Below are 26,655 nucleotides of genomic sequence, written 5' to 3'. Positions count from 1 at the left end.
TTTAAACAAGGAAAAAGATCCTCAGTGTTTCAGGAGCAAAATGCATTTTGTGCCTAAATGGTCTACTACTTACCTACCTACAATATAATATTGTTCTTTCATTTACAGAGTGTTCTAGTGTTGACAGAGTTGATCTACTTCTATTATGGCTTTAGGACAAATTACTGTTTTATGGAGTGTAATTCATAAGAGTCATTTTCTTTGGCATTGTTGCAAAGGGTGCAGTTATCTTCAGCAAAAAATGTTTCTGTGGAGAATAATTAAGAGCTTTTCCAGTGGAAATTCTGTCTGAAAGACTCTGTGGTCTCTGTTCATCCAAATGCTTCCAGGTTCTATAGTAAGCAATAAATATAAAGTTCTTTAACTTTTTAAAATTTATAGATAGATTTTGATACTTGTTAACTTTAACTTGCATTCATTTCTACTATCTTTTGTAATTTTTTTTATTCTGGAGAGTGTTGATTGAAATTGTACATGCAGTTATCCAGTATTTATGGGAGAACGACTGAAACAATTTTCGAGCAAGCATCCAGGCTTCCACAAATAAGTATACTTGAAATCTGGTGACTAATTTCTAGTTTTCTAGTTACAAGTCATCTTTTGAGATGTTAGGTATTGATTCTTCAGTGTGCTATAAGAATTTGCTTACAATGGAGTATTTCTCATTTGCTCAATACAGTAATCATAACCAGAGAGAATAAACATAATTTTATGGTACCAAAACTCTTTGCCTTCATGATTCCCCTGTCTTTAAGTTTTTACTCAAAACCAGACAAGTTCAGAAATGTTTCTCTGTATGGCCTTGTGTTTAATTTGATTCATATGCAAATGTAAATAAGGCGAATAAAAAAATTAGTAAAGCAGGTACCGATCAGTGTAGAATCCCCTCTGGAAACATGACTAGAAATAAAGTCTGAGTAGATAAATGGATACTGTGTAAGTTAATAAATCTGTCTTTGTTAGAACAAGGTTGAAAATGTCTTTTGATGTCACTGGATCCCAGATGCTTTAATTTCATTACTGTGTCAATTTGCTTTGTTCTCCTAGCATTAGCATGCCCAGAGGTGTATCAGCTCTCCTTTGTACACAGAAATCTGTTTGGGAGCAGCATTTCTGTTGGCAGAAATTAAGTTCCATTGTGTATATAGGTGGTGCAGTAACACGAACAGCAGCAATAGCCTGATTTCCAGTGTTCCTCAACATGCTACCTCCCTTTTGATAGGTATCAGTATCTTTTCTTGCTCCAAGCTAGTCTGGAAAGTGTCATTGCTAACCAGCAGTTTCTGCAATTGAAAATATTTTGGAGACTGAAAGCTCAAAGCAAAATTGCAGCCGTCCAAACCACAACCATGCATAAATAACATACACGTGCTAAAGAACAATTTTTTGTCATGGGTTAGTCATGAGCCAGCATTGCTGTGGAACACAGCTGTAGCTGCTAATTAATGAAGGGTAGGACTGCTCTGTTGGACTTGCTGGGCCTTCAGTGTCATTTTTACAGAAATAATACGGGATAAGATGCAGTTTCAAATTGCCACCAGAAAGGAAATCTGAGAGAAATGCTGTCTGTGCAGGACAAGGATTATTGGGATACATGGAGCATTTTTCTTTATTTAAGATGATAATTTTAAACCCTGAGGTTTACAAACAAAACCTGTAATCTGTAAAGTTTAAGAGTTTAAAAGTGTACTTGCTGGAGAACTGTCCAGGTTTCAACAGTTTGCAGAGGTCTAAAAAACTAGATCCTTCTGGATCAACAAACCAGTTTCTGAACAATTAAATGTGTTGCTCTTGTGCATAATTGGCTTCCCATGCGTCTCATTATTTTCCTTGTAGACTCTTCTTCTGCCTAAGGGGGACCTAGGTTAATCTGTCAACTCCAGTTAGTTTTGAAATTCCTGGTGCCATTTGCAGAGGAATTTACCCTTCAGAGGCTCCCCATTTCCCAGCTAAATTACTATAGTTACCACACTCTTTGTCAACAATTCCTTCATACTAAGAAGACTGATAGTGAAGTTAAGAGGGATTTTGCAGTCACTGGTGAAGCCAGAGTTCTAAAGAGCATATATGTGTTCATTTGTGTGTGTATTTAAGAAATTCTTGTGAACTGTAACAAAGAATGTAGAAATTTGTCCTTTGCATTTCTCATGCAGAGGAAAGTACACATTTGTTGTAAAAAATTGATTAAATAATTTCCTTTTTTGTCTTTGATGTTCATAAGTAAACAAACAATAGACCTGTAAAAGCCTTCGCTTATTTGTGAGTTACAGACATTATAGCAGGAAATCTCTTGGTCATAAAGGTACACTTAGTTTAAAATAGCTTAACAATGTTATCCTGGAGTGTTTTGCTTAAACATAGTTTCTTATTCTAATTTTATAATACTATGTAACTGTGTTTCTTGGGGCTAGAAACTGGTTGTGTTTTTATCTGAAGACAAACAACTGTCCTCAATAAGGGGATGGATGACCAGAGTAATGACTTGCATCAGATCCTACAAACCTTGATCATGTAACTCAGTAAGAGAAGCTGCTTTTGCGGGTGCTGAGAATCCACATGCTTGGTCCAGAACTTCCTGGCAGTTTGCTCTACTTTCTCTAATATTTTATAAACCTCCTGTAATATTTATGTAGTAGTGCAGTCATGTTTTTTTCAGCAAGATTTCTCTCAAATCATGAATGACTGTTCACGTTAACAGCAAAGCTTGCTTTACTTGCTCTCCCTTCAAGGAAATGTAGATCATATGTGGTTGTATTACAATAATTTTTGCTATTGACATAGGAGTTAACATTTCATTTCCCTAATGTGTACTCATCAGGGGGTTTTTATGTCTCTCTATATCGAGCTTTAGCAACATGGTACTGTTGCTCTGTATAGCAATTATATTGCCTGTCCAAAAGCTTGACATACAAGCAGCCTAGCTGACAGAAATAAGCTGGAACTATTAAAATAACCATAAACGAGGCTGACAATGGGAGCTGTCTGCCATTGTCCCAAAAGATTTTTTGAACTGGAAGTAATCACTTGAGTTCTAAGGCAACCCCATCACGGATCTTCTAATTGCAAAAATTCCCCTTTGCCAACCCCCCAGCTTCCTGAAAGGAAGTTCACAATCTTTGTGGACCTTAGGAGATTTATTGCTTCTAGTCCAGACTAACTACTGCCAAAGCATAATTTCTGTGCACAATATTTTATGTAGACAATTTTACGAACATATGTAAGAACTGTTCTTCTTTTATAAATGGTCTGAACACTGTGCTTTCTGTTAATTTGTTTTGTTTTTTGTAGAAATGTGCAGAAAGTCAAGTGGCAGGAACTAGAAGTTAAAATGTTACTGCATCTAATTGTTTACAATTCTCTTTTTGCCCCATTTTTTTATTCTACTTTACCCATTTAACTAATAAGTGAAAAATCTGTTCTCTTAATGTTTTAAAAGATGGTCTGGTTTTGGTGTAGAGCTTTAACTATGACATCTTTGCTTCTAGGTCTTTGTACTATCTCTAAATGCTCATTTAAGGGATAACTGCTCTTAACTGTGGAACAGTCTGTATTTCTTCAAATCTGTTTACCTACCTGGTTTATAAGCTCTATATAGCAGAAGACAATAGAGGATAATAGGACCCTTTCTCTCCCTCCACTTGAACAGAATTCAAAATACTGCTGTACCTCTGTGTTCACAGCACAGAAGTAATGCATAAACTGTTCTGTGTTTTAAGTTTTATGTCAAGGTTTGGATTTGACCGCATGCTGGGGCTCTTTGGATGCCAAGTTTTTGTCCCCAAAGAATATTTTAAAAGAACAGCATTGATAACTTCTATGAGTTTGGAAAAGTGAGGCAGTTTCATTGGACACTGATAGTGTCTGATTGTATCTCTGACTACTCTTGCTGTTGTTCCATTAGTGTCATAGAAATTGTTTACTTTCAAATACAGTAGTTTTTTTTAATGGAATCTGGGAGTTTTAAGAGCTTGTACAAATATCACATTTACTTAAGACACTGCTACAAAACTGGATTTGGCTAAGTATTTCACTACATCTGGTCAGTTCAGTGAAGTTGAATTTGAGATACAAAATGTCATTTTATTATGATTGAGGTTTTTCTTTGTTCCATTTGGTTCTGTTTAGTTAAAATTTTGAATCTGCTCTGCTTATGATGGTTTCTCTACTCTGTTTAAGGGTGGGTTCTGTGTGCTCTAGAAACCATGTTTGCTCTGCATTTATATCTTCCCCTTCCACCTCCCAGAACTTGCAATAGCTGCTTCTGTTTTAAAAAGCTTCAAAAAAAGCTGTTTAAAAAAAGTTTTTAAAAAAGCTTTACTCGAAACTTTCCAGGCCTTGATTTGATAGAAAATGAGCAGTTTGTCCTTGAAACAGCAACAAGAGTTGCTTTCCATTTAACAGTTCTAGCTAAGCATGATTTCTCAGCCGATCGTACACAAAACATGACTTGAAATGTGTATAGCTTTCTATGTTAAAGAGCTATAAATAAAATTTAATTAAATTTTCCGGAATCTGCCTTCACGGATGCAGACAAAAGACTTGTAGTTCCAATATGATACTTTCAGCTTATTTTAAGTACTTTCTGGTAGCTTTCCCTGAGAGAAATTTTTCTGTGCGTTCTCTGAAGCTGAAATTGTGAAGTTAAAAGTTTTTTCCTTGCCTTTCTTATAAAGAAGAAATTTATTTCTGATAAAGAAGAAATGCTATATGTATATAAAAGTGAATTGAAACCACTGTATAATGACCTACTGAGTATTTAAATAAATAAATATGTAAAAGCTGTAAAATGTATGGCACAAGTTGTAGCTATTATAAGGAATTTATAGGTTGATGATGTATGTTAGACTAAAGACTTATTATCTAAATAAGTCTTTATCTAAAGATATTATCTAAAGACTCTTGGGGTACATGTGAAAATTGTTGGTTGCTTGGTTGTTTTTTTTCCCCCTAACATGAAAATGCAATTAACCAGGATGACTGTAAAAGGTAAAGCAACAAATTATTTAAAAATATATCAGAATATGTTAATTTGCATTTCAGCTTAGGCAAAACAGAAGAATTTCTGGTGAAAAAGAAAAAGTAAACTATGTCAAACTAGACCAAATTATCAGTTTTGCACATTTGTATTATTCAGACACGTTTGCTGACAAGTTACCCAAATTCTTTGAGGTATGGAAAATTCAGTATCGATGGTTTGTTGCCAGGTTACAGTCTTTCTGTCTTTGCCCAATTAATGCTTCTGGAGAAGAGAGAATGAAAAGCGGTGAACTTCTCTTGTTCATGTGTGATTCAAAGGCAAGCAATAGTTGCTAAAACTTTTTGCCCTCCTTCAGGGCTGCAAGCAAGGATTATTTGTACTCTGAAACAGTACAGTTTAGTCTGTGTGAATCTTCAGATGGAAGAAGTCTGATACGAGTAGCTGGCATTGTCAGTGATAAGCTTTAAATTGCAATGGAGCTGAAGAGCAAATCATATTTCTCTGGGTGGCTTTTGCACTTTGTTCCGTAGAGGTGTAATCGCGTAATGCTATCTGTTCAAAGTGCACATGCGATAAAAGTAAGGAACTTTTCCAGCTCAGCTTATTTGTCAAAAATATTACTTTTCTTGAAAAAAGAGATTGTATATACTTTTAAAAAGTTCACACTGCTTGCCACAGGTCTTTAATATTTCAAGAGTTAGAGTGCAGTGCCTCTCTTGGCATTCTGCCGTGTTTATAGAGTGGATGAGCTGACATTTCACTTTTGCAAGAGGAATCTCATTCCTGTCCTTTTTTAAAAGGAGATTGTTTCATGGAGTTACCAGGATGGAGATTTCAGTCTTTTCAGCTGATGTTTTAAGTAGTGAATAGTTTGTTATTCCTATGGCAGGACATTTGTAAAATTTTCAGTGCTTGAGGATAGTTATTTTGTGTAAAATAAAGGCTGCTGTGATATTGTGCTGTCTTTGTTTTGGTTTTACCAAGTGGTTATTAATTACACTTGAGTGATCAAATACTATTAAATTTTGTTGACATTAACACTGGATGCTGTTTTGGAAGCGTGATAGGCTTAAGGTTTAGTTGTCCCTTAAACACTGGTGCTTGGTAGAGTCCTGAGTTACAGTAGCGCAGTGGCCTCGGGGAAAGAATAATTTTTTTTTCGGAGTTCAATAGGTTACATGTTTGAAAACCTTCAAATTATAAAACTCTTTATGGTATGTAGGGTCGTGACTGTTGCTTCAAGGCATTTCCCCAGTGTCAGATTATAGTGGTGGCCAGAAGTTATCAGAAGGAAGTTAAGAAGTTAACAGAAAAACAGATAGAGAGGTTTGTTTTTTTTTTTTAATTGCTGTAAAAGTGGAAAGAATCTGAGCTATGACACTGGCCACAATTAGTAATAGAACCACGGTTTTTACTGAGTATTACAGATGGGTGTAGTACTTGTAAATAGTGTGCTCTAGTCTGCTGTGGTCTGTTTTATCTTGTGTGGGTGGATCCCATAGCTATTAATAAATACACTTTTTTTTTCAAGTCACCTTCCTTCTTCTTAGCATTTCTGACAACGATCATAAAGTGGAGGAAAACAAACAAACAAGAAAACCCCCATGTGTAACACACAGGAGCACGCAGGGTTGCACTTGCCAACTGTCCTGATTTGACTGTGCCTCTAGAAGTTACTCAAGGGGAAAAGGAGGACAAAAGAGTATGGATGTGTTCTTCTTTAAGGCCTCTGGGGACTGCTGAGAAGCAGACAAGCACTGCATCTTTTCCTATGGCAGATGCTCTTTCCTGGTTTCTTGTGGGTGGGGGTTTTTAGGGAGGGGGTGTGTTTGTTTTTTGGGTTTTTTAATGCTGTCTTCTCTGCTATAGCATCTGTATTTATACAGCTCAGGAAAATGCTTATCATATCATGGTAGGTAATAATGTAAGATGAAAATCTGGGAAAAATAGAGCATTTAGAAAGAGATGAATAGGAAGTAATTTGTGTTCATCTGTGTTTGATTTGGATAGATTTGAAGAACTGCACTGCGATTAACTTGCACTAAGAGACAAAGTATTAGTTAGAATAGATGCTTTTTTAAATAAGATGAGCTGGGCAAAAAATCAAAAGTTAAGTGGAAAATTCTAGCTTTATAAAATGCCTTTGTTTTTCTGGCCTATTCTGGCTGGGCAATTGTGGAGATTTTAGTAACAACCTGAAAATTGTTTGTTCTGAATTGTATGGCATTAGGAGACAAAGTGTGATGGTATTATATTAAATAAGACTTTACTTAGGAGGTTAACCAAACCACTAATAAATGAGGCTGATGTGACTCTTTGTTTTAACAACTTAAGCAAAGTTTCACAAAACGTAAAGCAGAAATTTCCCCAGAAAAACTGGCCAGTAAACTTCGGGTAGCTGGGGTCCTTTTGGACCCTTGTTCAGATAATAACTTCTGGAAAATACATGTTGCCTATCTAAAGGTAGCAGAGATTGATGTAGTAAAGTGCAGTATGTGCTGAGCAATTTTATCTGTAATTCAAAAGAGTGTGCAGGCCTTAGTGGTAATTTACCCTGCAGTGACTTGCTGTTTGTTTAGAATTCAGGACAGTTGCAGTCTGGGTTGGTGTGCTGGTGGTCAAGTGCCATTGAGGGACTGCATGCCTCTGGGTTTATAACAGGCTTAATCAACTGGCTTTTAAAACTTTGGTTTGAATTGGTTGTTCGTTGAAGGTCATATTTGATCAAAACTTTTGTTCATGCAATTCATAAAATATTGCTTTCCCCCTGGCCCCCCAAATAGGTTTTAAAGCAGCTGGAGAAGCTTTTTGATTTGCCCAACTTATTAGAAGTTAGATTAATTGAGTTTGTAATCAGATTTCAAGCATCATGTTCCAGGCCAGGGATTTCTCTTAGTTTGTTTCAAATGTCATTCCTGGGGCAAATTCTGCTAAACTGCATTTTCATGCTTTGCTGATAAATGATTGCAGGTTTTAATTTCCATTACAGAATCATTAATATTGTTAATTAGAGTTCTCATGGATAAGCACACTTAAGGAGGATCATCCCTGGGAATTGGGAGTATTATAGTTTGAGCATTTGTTAATTAGATATACTTGGCATATGTAAGACTATCAGATTTGAGGTGGATTTTTGTGCTTATTTTTGTTTTTAAGAGTGACTTTGATTGCAGTGATTTGCGTTGTGAGATTTAAATTGGAGGAAGTGTTGGTTCTTGTTGAGAGTGGGGTTAATATTCTGACTTTTTCTATATATTGCTATGTTCACAAACCATTCTGTTCCTCCACATTAAATTCTGTCCAAATTCTATTGTACAGTAGTCACTTAGGACTTTTGCCTTCCTTTAAAGAAATTGATAGAAAAATCCTATTGCATCAAGTGGGAACAAAATCTAGTCTAAAATTTCAGACATAGGAGTATTGTAAAATCAGTTCTGATGTCCTCTTGCAGATGACTGAGAAACATTTCATTAGAGCTCTTTTGTACTCCCCTCTGAATTTGAATTTCTTTTTATCCTGACCACCTGAAAGGCTTCAAGATGGCACAGCCAGTCAGGTGAAGAATGTTTTTGAAATCCTCAATTCACCGTATGTGTTAAATAATAATGTTTGCAAGTCTTTGGGATTACCGTACATGGGAAAGATACTTCAGCAGATTTCTCTATTTGTCTTGCTACATAAAAAGCAAATGGTTTGTAAAAGTCAAAATTAGCTCAGTGCCTTAGCATAGAGAATGGAAGGGAAACCTACTGATTAAAGATTTTCTGTGAATGGGCGAAGAATTAGAGCAGAGATGGAGCTTTTACAGCAGTGAAGTTACAAGAAAGGCAGTTAAGGTGTATTCCTTAAATGTGCCTTGCACCACTTCAAGAAACAAGTAAAAATACTTTCTAGGAGACAAAACAACTGTTGAAACTGATGATTTGATCAACTTATTACTGATGGTTAATGGATCTAGATGATTGCAAGAGTAAAACAAATTAACTCTTACTGGATTCTTTTATTATTTCTGTTTGATATAGGAGTTCCTATCAGTTTTCTCTCTATTGTCTTTAGAGCCACTGGAACTAGAATTTATCAACTCCACGAGTGCTGAGAGCTGGCTTTCAGGCAGCATACAGTCGTATGCTGACCTAATATGTAAAATAGGCCACTGTAGTCAACATTTGCAGAAGCAGAAATTGACACATGGACCAATGGTACTTTAATGACTGGTTCTAGTCCTGTGATTTGGTAGAAGAATGATTACTATCTTTGTTTAAAAAAAGGTAATCAGTTAAATTCTTTGATCTTGTGCTCCTTAGAAGGTATAGTAGACTGCTGAAGTTTTCACACACTTTTATTCACTATTATTGCATAGAAATTTGAGATGAAGCTATGAGTGCTCTCATAGGCAAAATCAGGAGAGATTTAGTGTTAAACTAAATCCTTCCTGATTTAAGCAGGAGCAATTTCAACTAGAGTATTGACAATAGGACGGTGTTTTGTAATTACTGATGTAAGGTGAGGTTGTTGAAGGGGTGGAGAAAAAAACGGAAGTACTTAATATATATATGTGTTTTTAGTTTTGATTGTGTTTTGTGACACAAACGCTGATGCAGAACCAGAAGAAATTCAAGTTTTGATTGTCAGAGCCTCACCCCACCCCTAGATGTGTGCTGGCTTAGTATCTGTTCCATTTTATTGCTGGGTTGAAACGCCAGGGAGAAAGCTGAGTCATATTAATAGAACAGTTGTCCCTTCCCTTGCTATTGCCTGCAGCTTCGAGCAATGAGGAGAATTAGGTGTGGTGGCCTCTCCTCCATACCCCTCAGTGTGTCAAGGCTGAAGGGAAATTTTTGTTCCCTATCTTCCTGTTCCATTTTGCATAGCTTTAATGATGGAGGAATATTATTTAAAGTCTTCATTTTTGATATTGTCAAAGTTGTACATTTACCTGTGAGGCCTTGTCTCTAGTAGTCATGGAATTGTAGAATGGTTTGAGTTGGAAAGAACCTGAAAGATAATCTAGTTCCAACTCCCTGCCCATGGGCAGGGACACCTTTCACTAGGCCAGGTTGTTTAAAGACCTATCCAAGTGGCCTTGTACACTTCCAGGGGTGTGGCATCCACAAATACACGTTTTCCAACTTGAATACTCATACCTGTCTATTGCATCTATTTTAAACTGTGTCCTTTGTGCCTTTAAAAAAAAAAGGTCCATTCAGGAATTCATCTGTTGATTAGTGTTAAACAGTTAGGTAGACAGTTTTGCATAGCTGACTGATCATCAAAATGTTTTCCTGGATGCTGTATATTTCAGATTGAAATTATAAAGGCCACATAAAGAAAAAATTCTCACCCCAAAATTTAAGATCAGTTGGCTGAGAAACATGAGAGAAATGGAAAATTTATGAGATTTCCTGTTACTTTGACTAATGCATACTTGCAGTGTGAGTGGCCCTGTGAAAAATCAGAGACATTTTGAAAACCAGAGTACCCCACTGGGCTGTCTGTGCTACATGATGTACTCAGTGGTCAGATGATCAGACAGATTCTAAACCTTTTACTGAACTCTCTGCAAAGTATATGTAAAATATACAGAAATAACATTATATATGCAGATCTAATTAGAAATTAAAATTTAATCAAAAGTTGCCTATGTGCGCTGTATCATACTGCAAGTCTTTTCACATATTTCTTTTCGAGATACTGCTTTTTGGGTGTGGTATTTTTTTACTCTTCTTCCCTTGTGAAGGATGTGACTTAAGGGAGTGGACATTTGAGAACTGTTACTCTACAAAAGCAAAATAGCTTCAGTCATCTTTTTCCTTGAGGTAGGCTTTGATAACTAGGGAGATAGAATTTGTAAATGTCAGGTGAGCAGATTGCAGGAAGTGAGCTCCATTTCCACAAGTCTCTTTTTATCTTTCTTTAAAATCAGTCAAGGCTATCTTAAAATTAATCTGCCGCTTGTGATGCAGCTACTGGTTAGTAAGTGGGACGTGTGAAATGAAAACAGTTGCTCTTTTCAGCACAAATCACAAACAGTAGAGCAGCATTGCTGGAACCCTTGCTAGAAGGGAATTAATACAGTCCAGTCTTCTTTTTGGTGGGACATGAAGAGTTTACAGAGTTTTCCAAGGCATACCTAGAGTCAACTCAGACTTCAGTGCTTGTATGCTACATCCAGCATTTAGATTAAGAAGTGAGACCACAGTAGGTAACAAATTTGTTTACTCTCAAGCAAGTCTCCTGGCTGAAGTAGGTCCTTGCAAAAAGTGTGCCATGAGTTAGAAAAGGAGAATCTGGGTAACTGAGTGCTCAAGGCTGTGTCCAATTTTAAAAGCAAACTTATGCAGAAACTATTCAGGTAACCAGTGCACAAATCCAGTGACTACTGGATAGTATTACTTTTTTGTTTTAATAGTAAAACTGCCATCAAACAAAATATAAATACTGAGGCAGAGAGACTGGAAATGTGAAATTATCAGTATTTCTTAACACTTAGTTGTTGATGATGTTGTTCTGCAAAAAATAAAAAAGGAAATTATAAGGTCGGTAGTTTACTTTCAGAAAAACTTTTATAGACTGCATGTAATTCATATGTATTTTGAAATTGCAGTGCCCCTCCTTTTTATCCCAGTTCTGTAGCCCTTGATGCTATATTAAACCAATTTCCACACTGACATCTGCTGGTGGTTCTGAAGTGCTGTGTTGCCTGAAATGCTATGTATGGGAATTTGCTGGTCTAAGCATCAGTTTCAATCCCCTCCAGCCCTTCTGAAGTGATCTTATTGACATCTTAAAATTTTAAACTATCATGGAAACCTAAACCTTTATACAGCTTCCCACAAGGCAAAGAAATTAATGAAGAAATGAGGTAATTCCTTAATATTTTGCTCAGTCAGTCTGATGTGTTTAAAAAATGTGTCTGTAGTGTGTGAAGGACACAATACCTAGAGTTAATTCCTTTTCTGAAAAACTCCTGTGAAAACAGTAGCATAGTTTTACTGAGGTCCCTGTTTTACTGATGGTGTGAATATGTTAATGCATGTACATATGTATGTGTCTGTATGAAGTAAATGAGCTCAGTAGAAGTGCCACGCCATGCACAGTCACATTATGTGGCTTTCTCCAGAGTCCAGACCTCGCTGTCATGGTGACATTTTGACTCATCTTGGCTCCAGTCCCGTTCAGGCCTGGTGTGTGAGTGTATAAGAAGTAGTAAGAGCTGTGACAAAGCCCTTCGAAATTTCCACTTAAATGGTTGCAAGGGCTTGCTCTGTTCCTCATTCTGACGTGTATCAGGTTGATTTTAAGTTCTAGTTAGAAAATATCTCAAATCAGACACCTAGGAGTGACTGGATCAGGAAAAGGAAAGTGTAAAGATTTATTGTGCCATGGCTCTGTGAATCTATTTAATATTCATCCCCCATCACACGAGTTACACCACATCATATGCCCTTTTGACACGTGCATAGTATGGCTGTACCTGTAGAGTAAGCTGCTTATAAAAATAAAGTTGTATTTTTTCACAGTGGGTAAGTTCTTTAGTCAGTTCTGGCTTAGACAATCTGTAGGCTCAGCAGACGGCTTTTTAAGTTTGTGAATTGTATAGTTGTTCCTTACTTGGTAATTTATTTTATGCATGTAAGATTGGGCAGATTTTTGCTCCTTTTTTGCTGCCTTCTGTTTCCAGGGTAATGGCAGCCATTGGTTAGTCCTAATGCTGCAAAGGTTAGCTCTGTTATACTTCTCTTTTCTGTGACATTTCTGAGTGAACATAAATCAACGCATTAAGAAAGTTCAGTCAAATAATTCATGTGGGCACACAGATAAAAATGTTTCACATTTAAGTAGTTGCTTATTAATGTGAATAATAGTAAAGAGCTCAAGAGTTAGGCATCTAAACCAGATAGTTTAACATGTTATAAAATTTACTTTAATGACTAAAGAGGGTCATTCAGGTTCCAGAAGATTGTGAATTACACATTTAATTTAATCTTTTAGGCAAAACAGATTTTATGAATAGTGCTATAACTGGTCTGATGTATTTCAAAATATGTTGGAAAGGAAATCAAGTAGTAAAATGTTTTATTATGTGATGCATAATTGCTGAAAACTGTTAGAGTAATTTTATTTTTTGTGACTTCAGGTTACCCTTAATATATTTGTGTGTGTATATTAAGACATGTGGTAGAATCAATATTGGTTATTTTGAATTTGTGTTCATTTTGATTTATTAATTTATTTAAACTTGTTGCTTACTGTGTTTTTACACATTTGTGCATACTTATTGAGCATTTGCTATTTATCCTTCTTCCTATTAAACAGGTATTATTGAGACTGCAGATCACCTGGATCGTGAGACTACTTCACATTACTGGCTGACTGTTTATGCAACAGACCAAGGCGTTGTGCCCTTATCATCTTTCATTGAAATCTACATAGAAGTTGGGGATGTTAATGATAATGCTCCTCAGACCACAGAACCAGTTTATTACCCAGAAGTCATGGAAAACTCACCTAAAGATGTTTCTGTCATTCAGATTGAGGCATTTGATCCAGATTCTAGCTCAAGTGAAAAATTAACCTATAAAATTACAAGTGGAAATCCACAGGGGTTCTTCGCAATAAACCCCAAATCTGGTAAGTGCGATACAGTGTTTTATGTATGAATAAATTAATATATTTCCATAAATGCACAAACCAGGTGAACCCAAAATCTTTGGTTTAACATTGAAAACATGCTTTCACAATAGCTGGAGTTAACCTGGTATCTTGGGCTGTGTCAATAGTAGTTTTACAAACATGTAGAAGAGGATTTGAGAGTGAAGCACTTGGTTCAAAGTACTTGACATCCACATCCTGCGCATTTTGTGAACGCTTACTGCTGAGTGGCTCCACTCTAGACTGGTCAACATCCATGCATTTTTATAGTGCAGTTAAGTATACAGTGAAACCCCATATTTTATCTTAGTTTCATCAAACCTGTTTTTAGCAATCCTCAAAGTTTCATGCATAGTTTTTTTTCTCAGGCTTTTAAAAAAATTATTTGGTGGGGGGGCATGCGGGGTGGGAGGTAATGGTGATAGTCTAAGCAAAATAAGCAATTTATTACTTGCATACCTACTTGTCCCACAGTCAAAAGAGACCTTCTTTGTAATTAACTATTGCTGCTGCCAGAAATACATAATCTGGAGGATAATTTTCAGGTATGGTTGTTATGTGACGAAAGTTCACTGGTTGTTTGGAAAGCTTCAGGAAAAAACACTGAGGTTTTAACAGGGGAGTAGAAAGGCAAGAACCAAGTAGCCTTTTAGTAACTGAACTGTGGATATTGAAAGGCATGTAGGACAGAGAGGTGAGAAACAAAATAATCAGTCTTAACTGAAGCTACCCAGTAATTTTGAAAACATTATAAGGGCTGCCTACCATCCCTTGCTTCTGAATGTAGAGAAAATAAAATATATACTGGATGTTTTTCCCACAGATTCTTCCTAAAGAAGAGCTTGGTTTTATTTCAATAATATTTTGCTGGGTTCTGCCCATCTTAGCTTTTTTGTATGTGGTGTTTAGGTATTATTTCACAGTAAAAATTATGAGAGATGCTTCTGGTTCTCTCAGCTAGATTTTTTTTTCTTGCAATTCAGAGATTTTTAGACTAGAGGTCCTGCTGAGGTGTAGTGAGCGACTTCAATGTATTAGAAACCCAGTAAGTACAAGGGAGAAATAGAAGCCTTATTAATTTAGCTCTTGCTCATTCATGGAAGCAATTTCAGGGGACTTAAAGAAGCAAAAATGGAGTGAAAAAATATGTTTTGAAAGCTGGGTTGACACTATGGCCTTAAGTTTTTTTTTGTAGTTATTTCAACTCAGGGTATGAAAGGCTTGTGTTCTTTATCAATTGTAATTGATGTGTCAGCAAAGCTCTGAGTGCAAACACAGGTATGTTATTTGGGTTATTTTTGACAATAACTTCTTTGTCAGCATATGCTCCATCTGTTTGTGAAGACACTGCCAAGAGGGACATATGAGATAGCTATAGCACCAGAAGATGTTTAGTGTAGTTAAAGCCTGCATCTAAATACTGTATTTACAAAATGTTGGTTTTAGAGAAAAGGCAGCCTGACAAATAAAACAGGAAAAATTCAACCAATCTTTTAAAGTGAATGCAAAGTCTTTGAGTACTTTATTTCTGTTTGTTTTCTCTGTGTCTCTGTTTCATCTCATTTTACATGATGGAAAATGAAAAAAAAAATCTGTTTTTTTATCTACTTCTCTGCCCTCTCTGATTTTGAAAAATACTTTTGCCTGCCTCATATATATTTCTTGTTGTCTCAATATAGTGTTGATAAAAATAGGAATAAAATTGCCTGTGAGTTGGGTGGAAAGAACTGAGTGACTGCAGTGTTCAAATTGCAAGGGATCATAAATTCTTCTTCCATTCATTTTGTCATTACTGTATAATTAGTCAGTTATTTTTGTTCGCTGTTTCCTTAATATTCCTGCAGGTCATTTCCTCTTTCTTCTGTTTTTTTTCCTACTCCTTTCTGCCCCCTGTATCATCATGTGGCATTTTCCAAACTGTGCTTTGAAAAAAAGACACTTCTGTACCTCCCTTGCTGAAGTTTTGAGATAAAGAAATGTCTTTATTGCTATTTAATGGGTAGAAGAATTAGGGCACTAGGAGATTGTGACTTGTCTTTGGCTAGAGTTTGCAGTTTTCCATGTCAGTAGCTTACTGTGATCTCATTTATGTTAGAAAGGGACCTTCAGGGAGATCAACACACTAGATGGTGAAGTGATAAGGAACACCTAATAGAAAAGTAATAAAGGTTTTCCATCAAGAGAGTTTCTCACCTGCCTTTATTGAAGCATGCATACAGTACAAGCAAGCAGTGTGATCCACAGTCCTTCTCAGCTTGGTGTTAAAGAAAAAAAAAGCAAAAGGGCAACTGGAAGTAATTAAAACATTCTATTTCAGAACACAGTCATGGAGAACAAAAGAAATCCCCCTCTGATTTACATTCAGCAGAAGAAGATTATTTTCTCCCCCAATGTAGTTGAAGGCTTAGGTACTCATCTATCATGCACCATTCTTACCACCCTTCACTGGTGTCTATTACTATTAGACTTGTACTGCTGGATAGACAAGCTTCTAGACAGACATCTTAAACATAGTGAGGAGGGAAAGGGGAAAGGTGAGCAGAGGAGAGAAGGGAAGCTTGTTCCCAGAGTGCACTCAGGTAAGTTCAATGGATGTTAAAAAACTAACTCATGTATGCTGTCTTTTCATTAAATAACACCCTGAATTTCATGTGCTCTGATGGGCCACTCTGCCTATCCTGCACAAGATCAGTTTGAAACTGCTAATCTGCAGTGGGCACTAACGTAGTGATCAAGTTTTGATTGAGGTTATCAGGTTCACAACTTCCCAAGTCTCCTGGCTGTTAGATATCAAATACATTTAATCTGAATAGATCTTATTTGATGTGAAAGCATTTTCAACAGAATTGGCATGTTGAGGAGTTGAAAAAACACTTTAAAAGACATTGTTCTAGTTACAATGCAGTGTATTTTATCTGCCCTGATTAATTAAAATAGGGCTCAGCTGAAGAGAACATTTGACTAGAATTGAAGGGATCAAGTCTTGTCTTGTTTGCTTGTGTGGCAACATTATCCTTGTTGTTCATTGTGAAGTTATCACACCATAAGGTATTTGTCCGAGGAAGAGAAACCTTCACAGGGCCTCAGGTTTCCCTTCCAGCCATAGGGGAGACAGACTATGGGTCAAGGCTTTTTAACTTTATCCCATTGTAACTTTGAAAGTGACAGTATGAGTTAAGCATGTGCCTCTGTGCATCCCCAGAGCAGAGGACTGTAATGGCATTCAGTTCAAGTCAAGTAAAAGATGGTGCTGGGATTCCTTAAAATATGTGTTAAGTGTTGAAAATACATTTCAGGTGGTAATGTGTTATCTCTTCTCCAGGTCAGGGATCCATTTTCTTTCTCTTTATAAAATATAATGCTATGGTATTGTGGTCCATGGCTAGAAGTCCCAAGCATAGTAGTAATAGAGATTATAAATAGCAACAACCTACAGGTAACGTGTCTAGTGAAACACTGTATTCTATTCTCCTGATGTAGCTAATGCATTTCTAGAGTTTCGTGGACTCCAAGCTAAGATGTCTGTGTCTTCATGCAATAATCCTGAATTTTTAGAAAATGACTGACATGGACTTTTGCAGGATATAGTTCATCTTTCACAAAAGGAAGAGATTTCTTTTCATGATAAGAACTATTGACTGACGGATCTGTTTCTCAAAAATGCTACTGACTGAAGTAGTCTCTGCATGCTTCTTACAACAGTCAGTTTCCAAGTATCCCCTTCAATAAGTGTTCACTGACACCTGAAAACATCTTTTATATTTTAAATAATTATAAAATAATGAAACACTGCTAAGTTTTTCTTTGCATGCTGTTTCACTTGAAGCAGGATATATAGCACAGTACATTACAGGACATTTTGTAGTCTTTTCACGTACACTTGGCCTTTCATTAAAGCAAATGAAATAGCATTTTATTTAGCTTTGGAGTTTTCATGTAATGAAAAAAAAAGTGCTGTATATATGAGCTGTCCAGGTAGAATAAAAATAGTTATCATAATATTAGTTGTCAGAAAGAATTAGAACAAAACTTAATTCCACAGCTTTCATGCTTGGTCTGAATGCAACTGTAGATAAACATGTAAATTATGGTAACTGCTTTGTATCTGCTCAACTTCTGTATTTAATTACAAACTGTTTTGCAAGAAGTAATTGACAAAGCGGAAGAGTTTCGACTGGTGTTAATGTGTTTAGGTGGAAGGAGTTGAAGTTGCATGATTTGATAGCTGTTCTGAACACACATCTTGGGACTCTGTGGTTAATTTCCACATTTAACACTGGAGCTGTTGCACTGAGGTTCAGAAAAGGTTTGCACATTCAGCAACACTCATGTAAAGCAAAGGATTATAACAGTAAACAAGTTCTGGGATTTGTGCCTTGGAGCTCACAATGTACAGTGTATATATAAGCACATGTAGTACATATGATACATATAGTAGTATTCTAGTACTATTTCTGTTTCTTGCAGGAGTGGTTTATTTGCTTGTGTGCTATTCAGATAATTGTAGGACTGGAAAGTTTTACATATCACTGATGCAAACTCCATGGTTGTATTTACAAAATACAATTGATTATTTTAATATTTGAAATAAACTACTGAATGTTTCTATTTTACATGAGCACCATCGAGTAGACAAATTTATATTTTTCTCATCTTTGTGCCTTTCACAGTGCAATATCTTAATTTGCTTTTTTTCATTTGAGGAGGGTTGGAAGCATGACAGTTGATAGCAGGATTACTTTCTTAGAGAAAGTTGAACAGGTAGTTAATATGGTATGTACTAGTAATAGCTGATAATACCATTGTGTATGTATACATTTATGAGCTGATAAATTACAATTTTATAATTTCTAATCTATTTGGATTTAGAAATGGATCTGCTAGAGCATATTCAAGAGAGTTATTGCATTCATTTTACTAAAAGGTTCCGACAAACCATGTAATTTCTTTCTGTCTGAGCAGAGTAGGACATGCATTAAATATGAGCTTTTATTGCACCCAGTAAAAATTGTAAGGGTCGTTTGCATATTAGCTCCCCAATTTAAAATGTATACTTACAGTTACCCAGAATGACATTGTCAGCTAAATTCGCTTCCTGTCATTGTTTCCTATTGTGTACTTTTCTTCTAGCTTTACTTTTTAAATTGTGGGATGGCAAAACATCTGTGAAGTTAGAAGAAAGGTATTAACCTTTAACTGACTAATAATAACAACTCAGCAAGTCATACCTAAAGCACGGCAACGGAAGAGCTAGGGAGAACATCCTTAATTGCTGTAGAACTGGAGCCATTAGACTGAACTCTCGCTAAACAAAAAAAAAAAAAAAAGCCCACTGAATTCCCTGAGACTCTGCATCAGTTTCCATATGGATAAAACAGTTTTGCCATGCCATGTTTTTTAAATATGGCTGCTACTCAGTGTTACAGGCTTTGTGTGTTTAATATCTCAAAGACTGCTGGGTTAAGGTGTCTGAAAGAAGGTTTTAGTGCATTGTAAGTGGCACTGTGCACACTAGAGTGGCAAAATGCATTTGCATAGTGAAAGGACTTCCAGCTCTCCTTAGTATTACTAAGCAAGAAAATGGAACCCTAACCAGGTATTCATATAGGGCCCTTATACTCTTTTCATATTAACCTGACCATTTATTCAGGCTAGAAGCAATTTCTGATCTTTTGCCCCATTGGTGTGCTTCTTTCCACTTCCCCAGGACTTCTTGTACATTTATTGTACCAATCAGATTTGGCTTCGGGAGGGAATCAGGGCCGGGTAGCAAAATATGCTTTCTCAAGATGTCATGCCTTACCTCAGAAACTTAAAACAATAATAGTGAATGAGGAAGAGAGATACTTGATATTGCTCCATATAACAGTTTTGAGTCAGATTTGCAGAAATGCTGATCGCCAAAGTATAGCTTTCTATGCTTTTAATGAAACTTGGCATGAAAGTAGTGCATACTTCTGAAAACTAGACTTGGGTTCACAACCTGGACAGGAGAATGCCAAAATTAATTTCGAGTTGTTAATTTTCTCATACTTAGCTTTTGTAGGTGTAAAATAGAAATAATTGCATACCTAATTACTTGCGAGTGTTTTAAAGATATATTAATTTATATATGAAGTGCTTTGGTATTAATATGAGAATGTTATGGACATACCTTTAAAGAAATTAATAATCCTATGGTGTAGGAGTTAGTCCTTTTAGGTAAGGATATTAGATAGGGAATTCCAGCAGAAGCTTTGAGTAAATGCCCCTTTCGGAACATGACTGGATCCTGTGCATTTTACCCAGTGACCTTAAAGCAGTGTGTGTGTGTATGTGTCTGGTTCGGTGACTGAAGTGAAACGGGAAATGGGTACAGCTGCAAACAACTTCCACGGGTTTCCGATAACACTGGAGAATTACTTAGTGAGGAAATGAAGGGCCAGTGACCACAGAGTAATATTGGCTTCATTTTAACAAAGGAAATCTTTGTTGTTTAACTACTTGTGGGTTTTAATCCCAACTGATGTAATATTTTGGAACTTGAATAAAACCCATGTTAGTATATTGCACGCTTATGTGATTTAAAATAAAACAAAGATCAAAATGCTGCATTTTTTCTTGTGACTTCTGTAGCTGATAAGCAATGCCAGGCTCAATTGCTGTTCACTTATGTCACACAGCTCAAAGGGGCTCCATGTCCCCAAGTGTTTACCAGTGACATGCAGATAAAGTATTTGATTATGCTGTCTCTAGAACAGTTTTTTTCTTTACCTTTACTGAATATGTGAGCAGAGTTAGCCCAAATGTTGGTAAAAAGAGTTTAATTCTGCAAAAAGCTACTTTGATTTCCCTTTTTTAAAAGAACTTGAAGTGCTATTAGACTACTGGTCTTCTTTGTAACTGGGAAAACAAGCTAATATCTGAAATTTCTTACAATATCTTCATATCCACTCATGCTACAATATGTAGAGACTTAGCGTTTGAAAATACAGACATTTTCCTGTAATAGAGGCAGCTATTTTAAAAATTACTTGGTAGTATTTAGGTAGAGAGCACTGCTTTTAAATGTTAGGTGGTGATGTTGGGGCTTATTTTATTTGGTTTATTTGTTCTCTTGCATCTCTTTGGAAAAAAAGAAATTTTGAGAAAACAAATGGGAAGCTCAGCAGTCCTTTCCTTTTATTTGTGTCTGGAACTACATAAAAACTTCAGGTCATGCTCTGAATGATCTATGCTGTAAACCAAGAATAAAAGAAAGTGAAGAAGTGAAGTTCTCATTCAATTTTCCCATGTTCTGATGCATCAGTCATGAAACCAGAAAGGCTTGGGTTGGAAGAGATTTTAAAGCTCATCTGGTTCCACCCCCTCCTGCCATGGGCAGGAACATCACCCACTAGATCAGATTGCTCAGAGACCCATTCAGTGCAGTTTTAAATACTTCCAGGAATAGGGCATCCGCAGTTTCTCTGGGCAACATGTTCCAATGCTTCACCACCCTCTGAGTAAAGAATTTCTTCCTAACATCTAATATAAATCTTTCTTCATTCAGGTTAAAACTACACTCCCTTGTCCCATCACTGTTTGCCCATGTGAAAAGTGGCTCTCCTTTTTTAGAAGCCCCCTTTAGGTACCGGAAGTCTGCTATAAGGTTTTCCCAGAGCATTCTCTTCTCCATGCCAAACAATCTAAACACAGTCTGTCTTCATATGAGAGATGCTTCATCTCTCTGGTCCTTTTTGTAGCCCTCCTCTGGACCTGCTCTAACATGTCCTTGTGTTTCTTGTGCTGAGGACCAATCCCAGAGCTGGATGCAGCACTCCAGGTGGGGTTTCACCAGAGTAGAGGGGCAGAATCCCTTCCCTCAACCTGCTGGCCACGCTGCTTTTGGTGCAGCTCAGGATGTGGTTGGCCTTTTGCCAGCAAGTGCACATTTTAGGGTCATGTCCAGCTTTTCATCCACAAGAACTCCCAAGTCCTTCCCTGCAGGGCTGCTCTCAAAGAGTTTGTCTCCCAGTCTGGACTCATATCTGGGACTGCCCTGACCCAGGTGCACCTTTCACTTTGACTTGCTGAACTTCATTAAGTTCTCATGAGCCTACCTCTCAAGTTTGCCCAGGACCCTCTGGATGGCATCCAGTCCTTCTGTGGTGTCATCTGCACCGCTCAGCTTTGTGTCATATGCAGACTTGCTGAGGGTGCATTTGAAATGGTAGTGGAGCCAGACTCTCCCTATATCATATGTGCTTTTGAGCACGAGTATATAATATGCAAAATTATAATTCAAGCCGAGGAAGAGACAGTGATCAGATACTGTTATGAGCCACTTTGAAAGTCCCACCTTCACACATGCTTTCAGAGATATGAGTCTTTCCTTGGTAGGATCTCTGAGTAATGCAACTTTAAGTTGCATATATAACAACAGTGTAACATTAGTATTGATTAATTCCCTAATAAGAGAATATTTCTCAGGCTTAATGCCCTGATTCACATCTAGCTTGGTTTGATTTTTTTTTTTAATCAATGAAAAGAGAAGATCAATCCCAGAAAAAAAATGTAGTTCTATGTGAAGTAATACAATTTTTCTATCTGAAAAATTCACAGTGGAATCACAGTTCAAGAGCTAACTAGAAGTGAGCTATAAAATTGGTCCTCAGTGTTGCTCAGAGAGCCAAGACAAGACAGAAGACAAGATCATCTCTGTTATGACCACTGCCTAAAGTTCTTTATGTATATGGTTGAGTTAGAAAAGCTGTTCCCTTTAAATCAGTAAGTAAGACTGAGGTGCACTTATTCTAGTACATTCTATATTGTAAGTGTAGGAAATAACACAAAAACAAAAGAAAAAAAGGGGAAGAGGCAGCAGCATTGTATAAATCTCCACATTCTCATTTAGAAGTTATCATTTTAGGGTTTAAATGTGTAGGGAGTTCAGAGCACTATAAAGTAAGATTATGTCAGGTTTGAAATGATCTTTTAAGAGGATGTGTGATTTAATGGTAATAATTTGGTACTTAGTTATTGAAGATGGTATATCTCAAAACAAGATGGAAGAAGTGAGTGATGGGCATCAGGTGAGTTAATTACTGAAAGCATTTGAGCTTTGAATTGGTGTGGCTTTTGAAGGCAAGAATATTTCCATAAAGTAAGCAAAGAGGTAACAAATATTTATAGTCTTCTGTTGATCGTAAGATCAAAGTTCATTCTAGAGCAAATGTATCGTCACTTACTAATTTCCTTAAAATAACCATACGTAGGTTTTGTTGTTAATTATTTCATTCAAAATTATTCTAGCTTTTTGTTATTATTTATTAAATACCATTTTTTGTGATTTTATCTTATACTGCTTTGACTTACAATTCTGTGTTTTATCTTTTGTATGACAGAAACTGCCAAAAGAACATGAATGACAGTGAAGCTGGACTTAGCCTAAATGCTTTCAAGCACTCAGAATGCAGGATCATAGGCATAGTTTTTTTTTTTTTTTAATGTAGCTATTTAAGTCTGTTTTGGGTTTGTTGTTATTAATATAGCTCTTTTTGTTATTTCTCAAATAATTTTGCTACTAAAAGAATTACTGCAGAAGAAGTTAGTACCACTGTCTTAGTAAATCCAGACTAAAAATAATGTAGTCAGTGACTAATTAGAGTATACAAAACTGCATGGTTTACTTTTAGTTAGATACCTTTGTGGAATTTTCTACAATTATATGATCACTAAACACTGATTTTACACTTCATTTGAAATGTACTGGAAATTGAAGCTCTACTGTGTTTGTTGGGTTGGATGGCTTACCTGTTTATGTAAATTATTTTTTCTTCCTTATGCTGTACATAAATAATCTTTGGTGAGTTGCTTGTCTTTGCTTCATGCTGAAATCACAAATATGATTAATGAGTATTTTGTTCAGCAAATTCCAGGATGCTGTAAAAATAATTCAGGTAAGTGACTCAACTTCAGATGTGCACCTTGCACTGATACTTTATAGTAGTAGGATTGAGTAGTTAAATTGCCTGGTTACAGATAAACATGGTGCCTGGTGGTAGGAAATATTAGCCATAGTATGAAGCAATCTACCTTTTGATCTTATATACAAAGTTTACAGTCTGTCCTGGTAACAAAGCAACACGATAATAAACAGTGAGCTGGACTTGATGGTCCTTGTGTGTTGCTTCCAGCTCAGCATATTCTGTGATATTACTGTACTTCAATAAATGTGCTGCACAAATATGCCCTTATGGACAGGGTGTTATCCCTTGTTTGATGCAGTCATGATGGGTAGGACTGAGATCTCAATTATTGCTTGACTTTTCATATAGTACCATTCAAAGAGCAAGACATATTCATATGGGATAAATGTGCCGACAGTGTTTTTTGTGCATGAAATCCAGAGCATATGCACCAGTATCTGAAAGAGGAATAAGGAAGTACCTAAGTAAAAAGAAAAGCTGATCTGAAGAGCAAATAGTGTGTAGTTCTTAATGTGTTTCAGACTTTTCAGTCTGGAGTTTACTTAGCTGTCTGTACACTGTGCGAGTGTCCTGTTGGCTTTTGCTTGAACTGCTGCATTTGGGAATTGAAGGGGAAAAGTCACCAAAACTGTGAAAGACTGTACTAGCTGAGTACCATCATGCTATATGTAACAAAAGGGGAATAGTGATTTCATCAGAGTGTACTGCAGTAGGTCTCCTTATCAGTGTTTCTAAAGCTAGGGTATTGTAACTAATTTTTGTAATTACCCTGATCAGAAAGTTTATATATGAAGTGGAAAATAAGTCCTTTAGCCCCAAAAGTGCCTTCAGACTACCCAGAAAAGTCTGCTAGGCACAGGCTGCGAGCTCTGCTAGGCAGAATGAATCTTTGTTCTACCTAAACAACTGCATAGCCAAAAAAAAAAAAAAAAAAGGTACCATTCAAGAGGTTAGCGAGAACAAGCAGCAACAGCAGAACTAAAGGAGTATGGCCAAGATAATTGAAAGAGGAACCCGGGTTCTCAGTTTTTCTTGAGAAGTGGTATCATTTTTGCAGCCTTTATTGAAAGAACAGTAATGATTGCTTATAAGTGTTGTACTTGAACAGAAGAGGCATTTGCAGCCATTTAAGGTGCTTGTAAATTATATTCCTAGTTTCTTTTGGGACTGTATATTTACAATCATATTTCAGCATTAGAAAATTACTGGCAACAATTCTGTTGCTGGTTTCAATGAGAGTTATCAAGGTGCTTAGAACAAGGTAGAGTTTAGGAATGAAAAGCAAGTGCAATTGCTAAGGAATTATCTTTAAGACTATGTAAACCAAAGTTCAGTTCCTTTATGATATGCTTGCTCCAGTATGATAGCTTGTTAGCACTATCTTGTTTCTTTTTTAACTCAGAAGTCTGCCTTCGTGGTGATATATTACAATGCTGATATATTACACTTTGTAGCTTATAGTCATCATCATTCATTACATGGCTAGGAAGACATGGAGTTTATTTTTTGTCAGCTGCAAAGCTGAAGTAATTTCTTCAATCCCTCTGCTATTAATTTTTATTGACCTGTTTTTATTAACCTGTTCATTTGTTTTGATTGTGAAGCCTTTTTTTGGCTTACATAGAAAAGATTTGGCTACAGTCTTGCCAGAAAGCTTATCTAAACATCTTTAGAAAGGAAATGTGAGCCTTTTCTGATGGTCATTGATTGTACAGTAATTTAGGTGTAAAATATAGTTAACTTGAAATCAGTTGAAAGAAGACTGAAAAAAAAATTGTAATTTTTGTGTGTCAGTGATGAAATAATCAGGGATTATTGTGTTATCAGTCATTTTGTTCATATTTTGGAAAGTGCTGAGATACTGGCAGGAGTTTAAAACTATGTCATAAGAGATCTTTCAGTGAGACTTGATGCTCACTGTATTATGAGAGATGTCTAAGACATAACTTGATAACACCTAGTATTTCTGTGAGGAGGAAACTGCTGATTCCAGCGAAATTCTTAGTCTGTCATACAAAAGAAAGATATATTCCTCTGTCTCGAATTGGATAAAATACACTATTCCTTAAATGAGGAAGATTAGTGGAAACCCTACCTTGAGGTAACACAGTATCTTCATCACTTGAAGAGACATAATTGGTCTTCCACTTACAAAATAGTTGCTGTAATTTTCCTGTGCTTTTGGGTTGTGTTATGCAGTAGTTAACATGATTACCATTACAGACACATGTACATTTAAAATCCATGCTTCCTTCAAATCTTAGACTGATTTACATGTTAAGATCTTATAAACAGATCTTAACGTACAATAATATGTTAAAAAATAAAGAAACTCAACCCTTAAGCATTCACTGGTAACTTGTTGGTTTTGGGGTTCAAGTGGGGGAACGAGAGCTAAATTGCAGTAATCATGGCTGATGACAGTTTAAATGATAATTGATTGATTGAGAGAAACCTGCTTGGTTATTGTTTGCATTTAACACAGAGGACAAAAACCTCATGACCATATATGGCCTCCCTTATATTTAGTTTATGTCTTGTATCTGTTGAAGTTAGTGATAAAAAATTTTGTAGTGCTTTCCATATGTCCTTAAACCTTCGGTGCCAATGCATTCAAAGATCAGAGAAACCGTGTTTCTTTTCACATGCTGCAATTCAGATAGTGTTATAGTAATACAAATCAAGCCTATCGGTTCAAACTTACTGGAGGCAGCATAGTACACTTGGCATCTGCTTTACTATTTTGATTCATTGTGGAGATTAGCCCTGTCTAACAGCCAAACTCCCATCCAGCTCCAGAATCTTCATCATCTCAAGCTGAATGTGCAGTTGGAAAGCCTAGATATTTGTGAAAGCACAAATGCACGAGAATGCATGATGTATACACAGCAAGATAAAAATTTTGAGCCTTCCTCCCTTGAAAAGACAGCATTTTCTGAAGCCATTTTCTCATCACTGAGATCATCCGTGCCATAAAGATAGCTAATAGATAATTAACACAGTTCCCAGCTAATATTCTATGCTTTTTTTAAGATACTGCTATTTCAGCATTGAATGAAAATTGTTGTGCTAGTT

General features: G+C 36.3%; 1 protein-coding gene across 5 annotated transcripts in view; it reads left to right on the top strand.

The window, feature by feature from the left end:
* FAT1 (FAT atypical cadherin 1) overlaps positions 1-26,655 on the top strand; it is a 104,906-nt gene that overhangs the window by 23,419 nt on the left and 54,832 nt on the right. For all 5 annotated transcript variants that reach the window (XM_085058820.1, XM_085058822.1, XM_085058821.1 and 2 more), the window contains exon 3: positions 13,295-13,609. In XM_085058820.1, coding sequence (XP_084914946.1) covers positions 13,295-13,609 — 315 coding nt within the window. The remainder of the gene's footprint in view (positions 1-13,294; positions 13,610-26,655) is intronic.

The sequence above is a fragment of the Lichenostomus cassidix genome, chromosome 4 (genome assembly GCF_008360975.1).
Source record: "Lichenostomus cassidix isolate B80296 chromosome 4, HeHo_3.0, whole genome shotgun sequence".
In the NCBI taxonomy this organism is placed as follows: domain Eukaryota; kingdom Metazoa; phylum Chordata; class Aves; order Passeriformes; family Meliphagidae; genus Lichenostomus; species Lichenostomus cassidix.
Note: the sequence above shows the minus strand (reverse complement) of the source record. Positions and strands in the feature narration are given on the sequence as shown.